Raw genomic sequence first — 18,557 nt, 5'->3', positions numbered from 1 at the left:
TAAAAATAGATTTCATACAGGTAATTTTTAAATACCTACATTTACGATAAAAAAATTTTAAATCCCTAACGGAAAAATTAATTTATAACGAACATTTTTACGTATACACGTATACCTAAATTGTTTAGGTACCTAATCAATGTACAAAATATTATTAAACTAATATGTAATTTAATTAAATCAATAGGTATATTATTATCATTTAATATTGTATTTTGATTCGTATATAATAGGTATGATTATTTAAGGTTTATGTTACTATTCACTGGGTGTATTTTTCTGTATTTGTGGCTATTTGGCCTCGATAAAAAAACAATAATTTATATAAATATTTGTTATTGACTTACAAACCTGGATGGCTGGATGGTAAAAAATACTGAAGAAGTTACGTGAAGCACAAAAAAAAAAACAAAAATATGATAGATATGAACATTTCGTGACTATTTTAAAATAATAAAAGATTATAATAATAGCCTTTTTTATTTTTATTATTATTATTACTATTGTTTTATTGTTTGTTTTGTAATATAAGCAACAATAAGCTTAATATTGGATTTTATGACATGTTAAAAGCACACGATATTAAATAATAATGAATTCATTAATTTAGCTTATACAAGAGTTTACCGTAATATTACTTGGCTCAAAGAAGCATTTTAGCAATAAATAATACCAAGTGATATACGTGCTCGACTGATAATATAATTAAATTATACATTATAGGTAATTACTGGTTCCTAGAATAGAACGTTTATTAAAATAAGATCCTTTTTTTTAATTATTCGCTTTTTCAATTATTCTTAGGCAAATTCTTAAATTTCAATGATTTAATTACTAATTATTAATTAATAATTAATAATATTAATAGTTAGGTAGGTAATATTATATTATAGAGATATATAACTACCTACACGTTTTTAACATTTCATTTACCTACCTATTGTTTATCGTTACGTAGCTACCATCACATTTGTCAGGTCCTAGGTACGTAGGTTTATATAGGTTTTTATGGATGGAATATTTTAGTTTTGTACTAAATATTTTTTATCACTATTTGTTCTTCACGGCTTTAAAAATGTTTTACATACATCTGTTATATTCACTGTTGGAACTGGAATTGTACCTAAATAGATTATTGGTTTTGGTCTAAAACCTTTCGAAAATCTTATAACCGAAACCCTTTAGTATATTTTTATAGTCACCGAAACCTATATTTTAATATAGAGGTTTTTTGGTTCCAAAATTCAAAATATAGGTATTTTATCAATAATTAACACGTACCTACGCCTAATAAGTAATCACTAATAAGTTGGTTATTAGTAATAAAACTATAATAACAAATATGAAATAACTAAGATTCATTTTAAGATTATGCATATTGATAACTTATTATTAATAGTAAAATTAGTAAAATTCATAGCAATACAATCATCTTGTTTTAATTTTGAAATAAACGAAAGATCAATACGCAACATTCTATAATAAATATTTTAATCTAATTTTGTTTTAAGTATATATAAGAGGACACCAAAATATATTTATTTATATATAAATATTAAATATAACCTCATTTGGTACTTTGGTAGAAAAATATAAAATAACATTTTATAGGTATACCAAATAACTTTGAACAATTTATCTTATCTTTCAAAAACATTTTCAATAAAAACTTACAGAAAACGGTAAAACATTTTTGATAATATTTAAAAAAAGCTTATTTTGATTAGGTTACGCTTGAAATGATTTTTCAATGCAATATAATGTGCATGTACAGCTTTTATTTGAAGTTGTATTCATATTAAAAATATCCATTTAATATAATATGTCTTTTTCGTAGCAAGTGGCATAGGCTTCCCCAGACATTTTTCAAGGGGGTTTATACATTTTATTTATACGTTATTCTTTTTCATTAAATAAAATTGCAATTTTCGTGGACATTTTCTACCAAATTGTGTCAGTGCTGAAAGATCATTTCCGATCAGAATCTTTCTTCGTACCTATGCATTATTTTTATATATTTATATATTATTTATTATTGAATTAAAATTAAATGCCTATTATAATAATGGCCTATTTTGATGTAGCAGGTACACCCGACACATACTATAATATTTTATAGACTATGTGGCAAAGTGAGATAACGGTTTTTATGTATTATAATCGTAACCTATAACTTGGGACAACACTACTACAAATATTTTTAAAACTGAAATAGAAAAATTTGTATCACATTTTAATTACAAAAATAAACATTTATTTCAACCATACTTAATATCATTAATAATAATTACGTATAAAAATTATATATTATCATTAATCAATTAGTTAATAAAAAAATCAATGACCATAATTATATATACTGACTAATTTTTGTTGCTGCTTCAAAATTGTCATTTACTTTACAATCCACCGATAAATACGAACCTATCCAAACTAATATTCTATGATTCGTCGGTATTGGCTATAATGCCCCTAACACGACTCGATGAAATTGACACGTTTAAGCTCTGGGGACCGTGTGACGCCAAGGTTCCGCGGTTCGTTGGTTGGTTTTGTGCGAGCTCGCGGTTTTCGTCAGAGGGACGTCAGTAACTTCCGTCAAATCTATTTCTACCCACCAGTTTAAATCATAGTTTGAGAACCATTTAGAGTCACCCAGGGACAACTACGTTCTTATTGACTCCCAAAAATTGTTTGACTTAATTTTTGGATTTATATTTTTGAACTTCGATTGAAATTAAGGTTATTTTAGTTATTTTTTTATAATTAATATATATAAATTCAAATAATTTTGAAAATTCCATGAAATTTTATTTATTATTTCAAAGAATAATTGTTGCATATACCTTTTTTAAAAATGTCATTCTTGTAATTGTTTTATTTTTATATTCTTCTATAGCGTTATCAAATAGTTTATCCCGAATATTGATGTATTATGTATACTGTATAATGTATATCTGCAATGATTAATACAACTGAAGATAGACTATAGATAATAGAAGTACTTGGATAAGTTCTCATGTCCTATCCAATATCCATACTTCTTTTATCTATGAGATAGACTAGAGGTTCGGGGTTCTCAAACTCCTTATTAATAATAAAAGAAGATTTGGCGGAAACGAAAATCGAACCTTTTCGACGTTTTGGCGGAAACGAAAATCACATTTTTAGTGAAAACGAAGACCGACGGGGCGTAAGAGAGCTGGCGATAAACGTGACCGGTGGACTCCGTGACTGGGAAACCGCCACACCGCGATGTCCGCCGGCCTTCAGTCCACGCTCGGTCGTCTGTCCGTCGTGTCGTGTGCCAGTCTGCTGTCGCCACTTTTCCGCGGCCAGTGAATAGAGCGCATGTCTCACGCCGAGATAATAAGACGTAAGCCCTGAACCGCAACCAGGTAACCTTACTTGGTAATCTTCGTGCCGCAATATATTCAGGATTGCATATTGAATTCCGAGAAAATATACCAATAAATGCTACGCTTCGTTTTCGGAGAGGATACTGCTTGTCACCGCAACGGCAATACGGCTTGTCGACATCCGCGGTTACCAACGCTCTTCTATTAATACTAATTGTTCGTGTATAAATTATAATATGCCTATATTTGATGAAATTTTTCGTTTAAGTCCCTCCACGACCGAACACTGCGGTTCATAAAATTATTAATTATTAAGAAATAATTTTCATTTGTTGATTTTAGTAAAATGTACCTACTAGAATAATCTATTCTTATTTCTTATAATTTACTAAAAACAACACCAGGCAGAAGATGCTAATATTATATACATGTCATAATATGTTATGTATTATCATAATAATGAATAAATTAATAAAATATGTTAATTAGCAGTGATAAAAGTATATATTTATAATTCTTGTCGTCACTATACATTTCGGGGAAAAAGCCATAAAAACGGTACTTTAGATTTATTCAAAATACAATTGTTTATAATATAACATATTGTAGCATATTATAGTTTATATCGTATGTACTCCATTTGAATAATTTTCGAGGCTGTTAATTTGTCGGTTTTTGGGTTTTTGGTCAGGCCATATTCTGACTGACCTAATCCATATAGTTTCGCCTATCTAATGCTGCTTGTTATAGTAATAAGTAATAACTAATAATTGTTTATAAGCGATAGTCGAGTATTTCTTTATTATGAGTACTTGCACTTTAATACAATAAAATATGAATATAATGTTCTTTATTTATTTTTTAATTAATTACTTACCTAAATAGTAAATGTTAAAAGTTTAAAATAATAATAACACGTTTATTTCAATGAACCAAGTAACAAACTAACAATACAGGTATATTATAATATAATGGTACATAATATTTTATATTATGTAAGTAACTAAGTATATTTTAATTTATAAATGTTAGACTAGTTAGACATTTAAATTAAATTCAGTCGATTTAATTAATAATAGAATTGGAATATTATTTTAATTTGTTTTTTCAAACAAGAGCTTAATTAAAAAAATAGTTAGTTATTTTATAAATAATAAGTTTTAGATCTTTTTCTTTATTGTACATATTTTGTACATGTAATATTGAAAAATAAAATTGTTTAACCAACTTTGAGTCATTGTTGAATTCAAAAACGTTTTAGGAGCCTATCTACTGTTTGAAGCTGAACATTTGTGGTCAGGTGTGCACTGGTATAATTAATATTTTGTTGTTACAGCATTTTTTAAATAAACAAATGTTTCTATAAAAAATAAATTAGATAGTATGTGTTAAATAAATAAGGTACAAATCATAGTTACCAATAACTTATGAAAAAAATCTTTAATTTTGTATTAACTATAGGTAATTACTATTTTTTCCATTCTTCGGCCTTCACAATTTTTTTAGCTTTTTGTTATTTAACATAATAGGAAATGAAAGTTTTTTCCAAGATATAAGTTACCTATATAAATGATACAGTTAAGGAAAACACTGTCGTAAAATAAATTGGATCTATCCCAAAAAATACTGCATGATATTGAGATTATAATGAGAAATATTGATATCGCTTATCACAATCATTTAATTTTTTCATTAACTAGATACTACAAAATAACGACACCAAAAAGGTACCATAAATTATTAGTTATTACTCACAATAATTCCTGTATGACAGTACAATACGTGTTTATGATTAATATATTGTTGACTGTTGTACCTACTAATTTTAAACGGTCGATTGATCATCACGTTGATAATTTTTAGATGTTATAATTCTTAGACAGTTTACGTGAATCAGACTTTTTTTTTTAAAATTATTATAATAATATGCTTATGCACTCTATTGGTATCTGCCAATTTGTTTAAGCCGGTAGGAATTACATGATTGAAATAATGTTTTTATTTTATTTTATATCTTTTATAATATGATATATAGGTTCCTAAATAAGTCGACTAATTTTTGACTAATCTTTTAAATACAATTACAAGTTATTGTATTTATATACAGTATATAATATTAGTACAATATAGATATATTCATATAAAATGTGTAGATATTAATTTATTAAATCATTTGTCGTTGAAGTGAAATAGTGTATTCTAATAACTACTGTCATTATTTGTTTGAATACATTATAGACTAAAGTTCTGCAGCATCAATTATTACTACACAGAAGTTCATGTAGGTATAACAGTCACATAATTATGACTTTCGTTGTACTGAATGTTGATATAATAATTATAATTTAAAATCAAAATGTAAATATTAATAATAACTATTAGTGCCAGAAGGAATTTATTTTATGAGATCATGGAATAAAAAAGATTCAACATTACAAATAATAACTTTTTATTGAATTCGATTAAATATTACAAATTGCGATATACCTTATACGTTAACAAAATATAATTATACATTTTTTTGTCTTTTCGTATTCATGATGACAAATTGATATTTAAAGTACTTAATACTTATTTAATATAATTATGTGAAATGTTTCATAATTACTTACATCTATAATAATATTAAACAATAATCTGACTGTCGGTTAATAAATAAAAACATTTATACATTTTTTAAATTTTGTAACCCTTCTATATTATTCTTATTATATTAACAAAACCAATTAATAATGTTATTATTATTAAGTATATTTTAGGTAACAAAGTGTGGATATGTTAATATTGAAGGACCTAAAGGTGAGGGCAGAATAAAAATATCCCTTTAAGGCACTGTATAAAGAATACTTTATTGCAGTTGGCCTCCGGTTGTTAGTCAATCGCTTACTGCGTAAGTGTAGTGTATAATACCTAATGTAATATTGTAGGAATTCAAATTAATCCTTTAATTATCCGTTATTAAAGCTGTTAATACTTTTTACGGATAATAATAGCAAACCATTATGCTAATTGTATCGAAATCGAACGTATTGCAAGTTTTTTAACATACCTAGCAACGGTGAAAAATCAAATGATTATTGGCTATCCTCTGCAAAGATTTGCCAGTCACACGTAGTGTAATTTAAAGTGGAATATTATACATTATAAAATAGCGAAAACATAAAACTGTTCACCCGAAAATCGGAAACGTATAGGTATTGCGTTTGTATAATTATAAGAATCGTTTGTGAACAGTGTCTTCGAATTATAATGTAGTAATATTTTTGTTTTAAAGTCGACGGTTTTATTTTCAATGCAAATACATCGAATTAATTAATAGGTATTATTTGAAAAAGTGTAAGCATTTGAAATCCCCTTTATGTTGCAAACGGTCCATACGGAGATCTTCGGTGGGTGATATGAAATGATGGTAGGTAACTAATTATATTTAGAGATCTATTTTAATGTAATAAAATATGTAGGTATTTTTTTTATACAAGTATAATGCAGGTACGTATGTGATTAGGTATATAAAATAGTGCAGTGTGGTTAAAGCTTGTAAGGATAAAACGATTTCATATCTTACTTACGACAAAAATAAAAATAAAAATAATAATTATGATAGTTCATTATTCACATTTTAGTCTAGTATAATTCCAAACGGTACATTTTTAAACAATGTGTTTTTACAAGCATATAATATATTAATAATATTTTAATTTTGGCAAAAAAAAAATATCCAAATTATACCCTTGTTAATATACATATATGTATATATATATATATATATATGAGTGTGTGTATATTATAAATATTTAATATCATTATTAACATAATATAATAATATTATAACATTGTATTTTACAAAAAAGTTTTTTTTTTAATAAATTATTCGTTTGATCATACGCGTTGGTATGTACACAATAATAAATATTATATAATATTATATCTACGGTGTATAATGATACGTGATTATTATGCATACAACGAATCCCATTATTTTTAAAAACGTACCTAATAAGTGGAGTAAATGATTTATAACTATTTACTCGTAAAATACGCCAGATTTTAGTGCGCGTTATTTACAAATTATAGTGGGACAAAATGGTGCAATGGTCACGCAGCTGGCCTCGATGAGCGTAGTCATCGGTTGAAACCTCGGCCCAGTGCAGAAAATATTACTTAGTATTCCTCCGCCATCGTTTTGATTGCTTTACCTTGCCCTCACTGAGAGTGATGTTCCACTGTACGTGAAAATTCTCTTCTTGGAGAAGACGATATTAGTACATTAGACACACTCTAACCCTTCTATGTGATAAGACATTGACAAAGTCTTTTCAATGTGAAAAAAAATGTGTAAATTGAATTAATATTATATATATGTATAAACTTACATTGTGTATAACAATGGTTCTTAACGATCTTTTATTACTAGTGATTGTATTTCTATTATATGTGTTTGAGATGAAATAATAGTATCGTACAGTATTGGTCCTTCCAGGAGCTTATTTTATTTTTCAAAAACAAATATTTTTTCAAAATATTATTGTTCAAGTATTCGGAATACTGCAATAGGCTGTATAAGTTTTTTGAAAAATAATCATTTCAGAAAATTTAATTTGTGTTTCTAAACAGCAGAACTTAAAGTTTTTGGGTTTAATTTAATTTTATCTATTGATGTAAAAGGTCATCGTAATCTCGTCGAGGAAAACGTTAGATAGGTGAAATTAGGAAAACTGTATAAATTGTAAATCCCATTGTTGACAATACACGTCTTGTATTTAAATGTATCTACTTAATTATGATGCAGTTCTTAAAATTTGGGTCAAGATCATATTTAATGGGTCACGAACAGTTTTGCGCGGGGGCTTTTCTAGCTGGATTACATTAATTTATAAAATTATATAGTTAAATGTATAGTGAAATACAAAATAAATTATTTTATTGACACGGACTGTACACACCGATACGGAGGTTCATTCAAAAAAACCACACAGGACTTAGAAGTGTTGAAATCGGATATCTATCGAGTGTAGCGATCTAAAGAATCTCAATTTCGACTAGTTTTTTTTTTATATTTATAAAATATCGCTGAAAAAACCTGGACGCATTATAATATTATTATACTTAAAGATAGGTAGAGAAACGCTGCAGCAGTAATAATAATGTATACAACTCAACGATAATAATAAAAATAATAAACGCCGATCTTAATAAATCGTAAACAAACAAAAATTCTCAAAAAAAAAAAAAAACTCGGTCGTCATCGTATAGTTTGCATGTATGTGTGTTTGTGTGTTTGTGTAGCGAATATTGAAATGATATATTATGTAAAAAAAAAAAAAATTAATGTTTACAGTTCGGCCAAATCGCGGGCGGCTGATTGCTGCAGTGGCGGCGTCGTCGGCTTCGGGCGCCCGGCGGTTCACGGCCGCCGCCGTCGTCAGTCCGTGCTCCGCCGGCACGTGCACTTGACGATCCACTCGACGTCTACGTACACGCTGTGCACGTAATCGTCGGCAGTGGCCGAGAAGGGCCTGCGCACAGGTTCCCAGAGATCGTCGCCGGGCACAGCGCCGTCTAGCCGGTCGTGTCCTTCCACCGGACTCCGGCAAAGGAACTCCACTTTGACCGTTGTGCTGAGTTCGGGTGCGCACACGATGCCACTGTCGCCACTGCCCGAAGACGGACACGCGGAGCCGCACCTCTTCGGGTGGAAAGTCTTCCGGCTCCGGCAGTCGCCGAACTTCAGCCGGACCGGTGTCGTTGACTTTATCGTCGCCTTGCACTCGTGGCCCTTCTGAGGAAACGGACAGACAATAAATACATATAATATCGCGTTTGAAATTAAAACGTATATAGGTAGATAGTGTTCTTAGCTATGGAAATCGGACGTCTCATAATGATTTTACTATATAAAAAATATTTAAAGATTGTACGTTTTCACAATTTTTTTGACGAATTCTGTCTAACACTGCAGGTTTAGCGTAAACATTTCCATTTTTCCTTATTTTTTTTTTCAGATTATCAAATAAAGTTTAGATTTCAATTTCAATAAAAATATAATACCATGTTCTATCTATATGAATATAATATTATAATCTATAGTTATTAGTTACTCAAAATTTCTATTAGATTTTGAGTGAAAAGAAAAAAAATATTGATTTTACAATTAATATTGTGTTTTTTTCTGTCTATCATCACAGACATTTGGGGAAATAAAAATGATTCGATTTCAAGTACTGGACAATTTTTATTTTTGACCAAAATACCGACTAAATCTAATTTGCTATACAAAATTCATAAACCACTCTCAAAGTTGAAAATCGAATCATTTTTACTTCCCCAATGTCTGTGATGACAGACAGAAAAAATACATTAATTGTAAAATCAATAATTATTTTTCTTTTCACTCAAAATCTAATAGAAATTTTGAGTAACTAATAGCTATAGATTATAATATTATATTCATATAGATAGAACATGGTATTATATTTGTATTGAAATTTAAAAACGTGTTCAAGTTATAGACTCATTAAAAGTTAAAAGCTCTATTTTAATTTATAATATATAGCATATTTTTATATATAATACACGAGCAATGTACGGTATCAAGATTGAAAAAATTAGGTAAATTACGGCCAATGCATTTTATTTGTACTCGAGTTTATTATTGTGTAATTTCTATTTACGAACACGAATTACACGAAGCCAGGGAAATTGGAATAATTGAAATACGCTTTTGAATTCCGATCCCACATAATTGATTGTGCTTATTTTTTTTATTTGTATGAAATTTATTTCTCCAAAATCGCTGTTACGTTTATTATTTTTTTATGGTAACGAATTTCACGCGCAATTACCGCAGTAAATCGTATTATACCGGTACGCCTACAATTTATCTATATAGACGTTGGGACAATCGAATTTTTACAACTTAGTCTTGTAAAATTCAATTAAATAATATTGATATAGTGTTGTTAAAAAATTATGACGATAAACTAGGTAATAATACCGCGCTGAACTGTAATACAGTTGATATAAATATACAATATATAAAATATTGTTTAGCCTTTGTTGTTGCGAAAGGATGATGTTAATGGGAAAATAAAAGTAGAGACGTACTAAAGAAAGTAAAACAAACGTTAAAATAATTGATTTAGTGGAGAAAGTAATAGGATATTATCATCGTTTGTGACTTCGACAAAGGTAATTTCAAAACGGACAAAATACAAACACCAAACAAGAAGAGTGGATATATATTTAAACTAGATAATTTATTTGTTGGAGATAGGGATATTAAACGAAACGAATAAGTCGTATATTTATAGTATCACAAAGGTGGCTAGTTGAAATTTGTGGTCAAAGAAACAAGTGAATAGAGAGATCGTTATAGTACTGCTGTTAGCCTTGCGGTAGTAGGCAATTTATATAACCAGTGACAAAAGCTAAATAGGTTAGCAGGTATAATAGACATATCCTCGTATAATCTCTAGCTTAGACAATGCCAATATAACTTGAAAATCTATTATTTAAAATTCTCATTTCCATGGCAAATGAATTGAGTTTGATACGTTTTTTTTGTGATGGTTACTGTAAACAGTAATGTAATAAGTTAAAAAAATAAACATAAAAAAAATCATGTACAAAAACATTATTATGGTTAATATATTATAACGTTAAAAAAAATGTTTAAAATACATTAAAACATTTGTTTGACTAATCACAGCTGTGATAGTATTTTTTATCGTTCATTTTTTATAATTTAAAATTATGTAGGTACATAAAAGTCATTCAAATTTTTATGACGTATATTATACATTTCATCGACCAGGGTCATTTATTTTTAATTGGTTACATTCATTCGTGTGCAGTACACCACTTTTTAATTCTCCGTGCACTAAGAGAATATTAAAACGAATAAGGTTTATTTTTTTTTTTTTATCAAATCTCGTATAGATTTAAGAATTGAATCGATTCTCTGTTGAATAGTTTGAATCGTGTTTTTGCGTTTGATGAAAATAAAATATTTCAATAAATTATTATTATATCCTGGCCTTAAAACGAATAAAAATATATCCTCTACGATCGTTATCTGTAAAAGTTTTGTCGCTAACGCTATAAGTAACTTTTATGATTTCCAAAACAGTATAATAATATTATATATATATGTGTAGGCATAGAAAAATATAAAAGAACAAACTAATTTCTATTCAGATTGAATCCAAGACGTAAAAGTTGTCGACCGACTTTTCGGACTCGAACAGGAATATTTTTGATTCATTGTCTTTCTCCCTCTATCGCACTGTTTCCTTTCGGTACGCCCATTAGTCTATCCTGCCAGAAGCAACTTGTCCGCGCGAACGGAACGGGGCGCGGTTAAAATAAAAGGTAAACACGACCCGCGACGACAAATACTGTAGACGTGACGTGCAATAGTAAGGCATTCAAATTTTCCCCTTCACATTACCCGTCACAGCGTTCGACCAGATGTTTCGGTCGTGAAAAATTGTATTATTTTCTATCCACCAATGCACGAGGGTTCCGAACATGAATAATGGAATTCGTATTAAAAAAAAAAATTATTTATCAAGATGATGATGCGATAACGGTAGTTGGTCGGACGCATTACCATCAAGGTGGCAGTGCACGTACTTCTCCATCTCGTTGGTTTTAAATCTACGCACAACGTTCTTATTTTATTCCATTTAACCATTCGGTTTTTACAACTCGTATACGCCATATGGATATTGAACTGCATAACTACGTATTTTATTTTTTACCACTTATGGCAAGTTTCGCGTGATGTAGAGGTTTTTATCGAACACGTACAAGTTGGTAATAAAACCAGAAAAAAATAATACTGTTTTAGTAGGTTCAGCGTTATTTTTGTCATTAAAATAATATTTATTTTAAATTACTTGAAGAAAGTACATAAAAAACAAATTATAATTAAATATTGTACATGTTTTATTTTAATGGATGTGGTACGTTTATATAATAGAACACCATTGTGTACGTACATATACATTAATTAATATTTCTGTTTTTTAATTAAATTATAATTTATATGTATTGCGTTAAGTTAGCTACGTAAATCACTAGGATATTGGTGGGGTAATGTATAGTATAAAATTTAAGCAAGTTGGAGACGGAGCTTTGGAAAAATTATAAGTTCTACTTAAAATGAAACGCGACTGCGCTAAGTTACTGTAGACAAATAATATATTCTATTAAATTTTAAGCTTTGTATCAATATATATATATTTTTTTTTTGATGATCTAATATTAAAATTAAATTTTAAAATCAAGTGTAAACAGAAAGTTTTTATGAATAAATTTCTAATTACAAAATAATTTGTAACTTTCAAGGTTTTGAAAAAAATTGACAAAATTCTAAATTTAAATGCTTATAAAAACATTTTGTGACTATAATCGATATTTTTTAATTGGAAAATGAACCACTTATTAGGAACTTTAAGTTTAATTTTCAAGCATTTTTACCCATTAACAAACTTTTTTTCGGGAGCTAAATAGTGATGTGGTCAAGCGTTCGGCGTTGCTAGTTCTCGGATGGGTGAACACGTGTTCCAAAACCTTTTGTAACTTAACAATAAAAAACATAAAAAACCCACAACTAATAACCTAAATTGTCAAAGCTTAATCAAGAAAAAAAGAGAATTATATTTATTTATAGCGTAAAATAAATTATGGCTTGGATGTAAATGTAGCAGTAGTCTGTTGATACTTGGTTCGGGTGCTAAAACTAAAATAGTTTTTTGGAAATATAATAATTATAATATAGGTATTTATGCATGATTTTGTTAATTTGTATTATTATTTAGTTTTTCATTGTTAATTTTAATTTAATTTTTTTTTAAATACAAAAATATATCGAAATTCTTTTTGATTTTATCACTAACACGAATAAATTGATATTATAGTTTATTTTAATATATTGTAATACTAAAATATTAGTTTGTTATATTAGGCTTACTCGAATGTGATGGTGTCTTGCATATTTAGCATTCACCAGTGGTGGTGAGTGACACGGCCTTATTTGACAAAGTCTAGTTTCGTTATTAGGCTTACATGCTTCATTTGCATTAGACATGCGCCTAGAAAGGCCTAATCCACACTGCGATGAACATTCCGCCCATGGCGTAACTAATGCTTCACAATTTGGTGGCCTCTCCACTAAAAAAAAAAAAAACATATATTTTATATATTTAAATTACATTTTTATTAGTATTCCATGCATCTTATACATCATTAAAAATGTGATGAAGCCGTTTTAAGTTATTAAACATGTTTGATAACAACTCTTGACATAATTTGCATGATGAAATTATTTTCAGGTATGTTATTCACTCAGTAAATGAGTATTTTGTCAGACAGTGGAATTGCTGTATTTTTTTCAATACCTATATTATTATAATTACTTCATGTTTCTATCATATTCGTTTTTAATACATTGTAAATAATTCATCTATTATTTTGTCTTTAAGTAAAACTTAACGATTTATCGAGGGCATTTTAATCTCATCAATTGTTCAAAACTTGTCGGAACTGGGATGGTTTATCAATCAATTTTGTGTTTGGCATGCTCGAGGCTTATCCGGTCGATTGAATTCAATCTCAGCCTCGAACATGGTGTGTTTCGGTGTGACAAGAACCTTAAAAATTCATCAAATACACGGTTAAACTATAAATTATTCATCGTCGGCCATTACTTTTTCCGGTCCATCTAGGCTGGCGACGAAGAAAAAAGTATAGGAATTATTAAAGAGGCGTAAAATAAACAATAGATATGCTGCAAGTAAAGAATAAAAGGGGAAAAACGGAAATTCTGTCAAAAGAAACGTTAATTTGAAATGTGTATTTTGCAACTATATTCCGTGCGTTCTTTTTTCGGCATCACTAAATGATTCAAATCCTTCAGATCTTTTGCATGCGGAACCCAATTTAAGTTTTAATCCCGTCACGTTTCCAGCACATTAGTTCAGACACTAAGCGTGCGTGTACGATCTAACATGACTTTAGTTGGTATGTGACGCGTATATATGCTTAATTACCGTCTTAGTTGCGGATGAGTTTGAAACAAATAAAATGCGCGCACCGGATTTTGAACCGACGTAATACACACGAAAAGTCTAGTGTAAATATTATACACGCATACGTTATATATATAATGGGAAATGCTTTTGAAAACTTGATTTATTATATGATTAAAGGAAATGATCTAACAAAATTTGTACCACGCGTGAACAAATAATACATACAATCCAACCGAATAACAAATAATAATAAATTTAAAATATATAAACTATATATTATACTTATACTGTTATCAATAATGATTACTGAATACATATGGAAAAATTATACCTGAAGATTTTATTTAAAGTTTTGACTTTAGACTAGAGAATTATTATTTGTCCACACATCAACACTATTTAACGAAAGACAATTAAAATAGGTTTTTACAGGTTCACGTTTATAATATAATACTTTTACATTTTTTTTTTATTCAAAATTATTATAAATTAAATTTTTGGTATTTCACAAAGAAAATATCTTAAATAATTTTTATAGGCAACAGACATTTTAATTAGTGCGTATTATACGGTCAATCCTTTTCTGAACAAACTAAATCTTGTCAGTGGACTTGTCATAATGTCATGGCATTCATAATAATATTTCTTATACTTGGAAATATGATAATTTTGTATATTTTGGTTCATGGTTAAAGTTTTATGTTGCTTCTTTCAAAGAATTATTAAAATTAAAAAAAAAAATCGGATCTTTTGACGTATTGAAAATACATTTTATAGTTACTTTTAAGTTTAATATTGTTTGATACATTTTAATAATCAGATTTTCAAAAATATAACTTGATATTTTCAAATTTCAATGTTATACTATATGACATATTATTTTTCTGATACAATTTATCATTAATAAGATGAATTATTATTTTCTACAAAAGTAAGTCTACTTATACAATAATATATACAGTGTATACGAAACACATAACCAATTAGTATCATTAATTTTCTCACAGTGGTTTTTACGCTATTTAATTTTCCAAGATTGGTCTGAAAAATATCAATAACCAAATATAAATTATAACTGTATCACTGTACGTTAAACTAGACCATATAGGTCGATTGGTTTCACGTTTATATTGTGTACGTCACGTGTTCAAGAGTTGTATTTATTTTTAATAGTACAATGGAATCCTTTATTTCAGTTGCCAGGAAGTCTTTTTCCTTTTCTCGCGGAAATCAAAAAGAGTTGAGAGTTTGTTCGAATGTTCCATATTGCTTTGTCAATAGACTTGGTTATTAATAAAGTAGTATATTGTAAATCGAAAACGACGACCAAGTCAAATAGTATTTGACGATATAGATTTTAATCGAAATTATAATCAAATTAAACAGTATTAATTAATTTCGTCGGATGGCGTCGGTACTTACCTATGTATGTTATAAGGTCATACAAGGACGATATAGTTTCGCGGATATGAATACGTCTATATAATATTATGATAGTTTCACGAAAACACGGAAAATGGTAGGTATGGAAATATTGTATAGTTTGAGTTCGACTATGACGCCAAGAAAATATTTTTCAGTGATTGCTGTAGTAACACGGTACCGGCGAACAGCGGAAACGCAGCGAGCAATGAACACTGCGTAGATAACGCAATAATATAATAGTACTAATATATTAATCGTTACCATAAACGTATATGAAGAAGACACGCGTTTCCGTTTGGCCGGGGACGAGACCACGAATCGCGTCTGCCCGGTACAGCATGGCTCGTGTGGTCGGATGCTGTGAGAGACGGAGAGATTCGGTCGGAGCGGGAGCGACCGAGAACGAAGGATTTGTGGCGTATGTGTTTTAAGTGCTTCACTCGCGTGCACGGTTTTTAAAAGCTCTCTCTCTGCCTTCTTCGGCCGCCGCCGCGTATGCTATTCCGGTTCGAAGGGCTCTTTTGAAATTGAACGTGACGTCGCATATAAGCGCCGCACAAAGGTGCGCCCGCGCGCGCGAGTGTACGTGTGCGTGTGCGTGTGACCATTTGAAACATTGATCGAAACCTACCGCCTCCGTAATCTATGAAAAGATGTTATCAATTCGTCGACACCTCGTCGTTCTCGTATATAATATGACCATGACCAAAGAATATTGTAGACGCGCGTCGTGTCGGCAGACTATGATATTTCAATGTAATTTCCTGTTTTATACCAATCTCCCATAAAAATCGTTTTGTTTCGTTTTTATCTCGACTTGACATGTTTTCCGGGGTCACGGTTAAAGACCGCCTCGGAAAAAATAAAATAAATACATGAAATATTATAGTGCCAAGTGAAGTCGAAATAAAACAGTTCCATGTCTCGATCGGTAAAATCAAAACTAGAGCTTTTTTTTTTCATGTCTGCACCGAAAGTAAGTTAAACGTTCGATAATGTTTGAATTGTAGTAAAAAATAATCTTTTCCCGTCTGTCTAGCGGACAGTTGTAAACGTTTTTATTCCTGCTGTTGTTGCTGTGGACATAGACAAGCGGAAATCTCCCGCTACAGTCCAAATCCGATTAATATATACGAATACGTATCGATACGTTTTGATAGGTGGGGGGAGGTTATTCCAATACAAAGTTCGTTATGGAGTACCGTGATATCGATAGAGACGTTTTTGGAGACGACTGTTGTTGTTATAAAAAGAAGTATGTGTGGCTTATGTAGTAAGGCAATTTCAGTGTTAGACGAATAGTGACCGTCAGCTGCGGCTCATACCGCAAGCTTAGTCCGAAACTAAAATAGCTCACTTCCTACCTTTTTTACACAATATATTATTGTCGATTTTAAATCGATAGTTTTTCTTACCTATTTTATAGTCAATGTTTTTTTTTTTTATCTCACGATAATGTTTTATTCGAAAATGGCGTATCACATTTTGTTATGTATATTATTGTATAATAATATATTCCTGTTATATACATTATGTATATGTTTCGAATAACAATAAGCTGTATATGTATATTACTTACTATTTACGTTATCGCACATCCATTCCCGGCAGCACTGTCCGGGCACTTCGACTAACCGGGGATGCCTGCAAAGTCCTTGAGGAGATATATTTTCTTGTGGGCACAACGACGCACAAGCATAAGTGCCGTTCTGGAAAAACAATTAATCGAATATGATTGACCATTATTTTTCACGAAAACACAAAAATATTATACATTATGCATTATATAAATTATTATACAGTTATTGTAGAAACTAGAAACTGAAACTTCTGTTGTTGGCTCTTGCCCAGGAATATTTGAAATATATACGATAGGTATAGAAACTTTCCATTAGGTTTAGTATTTTATTGTTGTAACAAACAACGCAATGGAAAGTTTTTATGTTTATAATATGTCATCATTTAATTCGATTTGAAAAGAAATTCAGCAGAAAATAACCGTTCAGCTTCATAAATAAAAATGAATCAGGTCTATAGATAGGTTAGATTCGATTGTTATTATTATTACGACCAGCGCCGTAATCTCGAACAAAATATAATTAGGTATATAAATGTCAGCTACTAAAATATATAGGATGAATCACTAAGCATACTCACCCCATATTTTAATTGAATAATTGATTTATTCAATTTTTTTTAAATAAACTATAAAAGACCATATTTTAAAATTCTTGAGATTTTTCATTTTACTAAATGTATTGTAGGTTGTATAGATCCAAGTTTTTGTTTTTCAAATAAAAACTTTCTTCTTTATTGAAAATTATTTAGTGAATCATTTTTTAAAATTATTGTGATGTATCTACCTTAAAATCTGAACGAGTAGTTTATGAGTTGTTAAAATATTTGTACAAAGAATAATAATCCTTAAAAATGATTTAAAAAAAATCTAAATTCTAATATAGTTTACATATTATGTAATAATGGAATGATTAGCAAATACCCAGATCATATTTATAAATTGTAGATATTGATGAACTAATATAAATAATTAAAATTTTCAAATTACCATACCTCCCAAAACTTACAAACTCATTATTATGGAGCTATTATTCTCAGTGTACAAAGTTAAATACTTCAAAAACTGCTTGTTCGAAATTTGATTTTTACTCGTCAAAATATTCATATAAATTATTTACTAAACAATAAAAGGACCCTTCTTTGAGCACTCCAATCATTT

General features: G+C 29.2%; 1 protein-coding gene across 3 annotated transcripts in view; it reads right to left on the bottom strand.

The window, feature by feature from the left end:
• Positions 1-5,791: 5,791 nt before the first annotated feature.
• LOC114131105 (CCN family member 5) overlaps positions 5,792-18,557 on the bottom strand; it is a 261,031-nt gene continuing 248,265 nt past the window's right edge. For all 3 annotated transcript variants that reach the window (XM_050202302.1, XM_027996246.2, XM_050202301.1), the window contains 3 exons: positions 17,400-17,529; positions 13,336-13,535; positions 5,792-9,138 (listed from right to left, as the gene is read on the bottom strand). In XM_050202302.1, the coding sequence (XP_050058259.1) occupies positions 8,782-9,138; positions 13,336-13,535; positions 17,400-17,529 (687 nt within the window). In that variant the 3' untranslated portion in view covers positions 5,792-8,781. The remainder of the gene's footprint in view (positions 9,139-13,335; positions 13,536-17,399; positions 17,530-18,557) is intronic.

Source organism: Aphis gossypii, chromosome 2 (genome assembly GCF_020184175.1).
Source record: "Aphis gossypii isolate Hap1 chromosome 2, ASM2018417v2, whole genome shotgun sequence".
Taxonomy (NCBI): Eukaryota; Metazoa; Arthropoda; class Insecta; order Hemiptera; family Aphididae; genus Aphis; species Aphis gossypii.
This window is presented reverse-complemented; position numbering and strand designations above follow the sequence as displayed.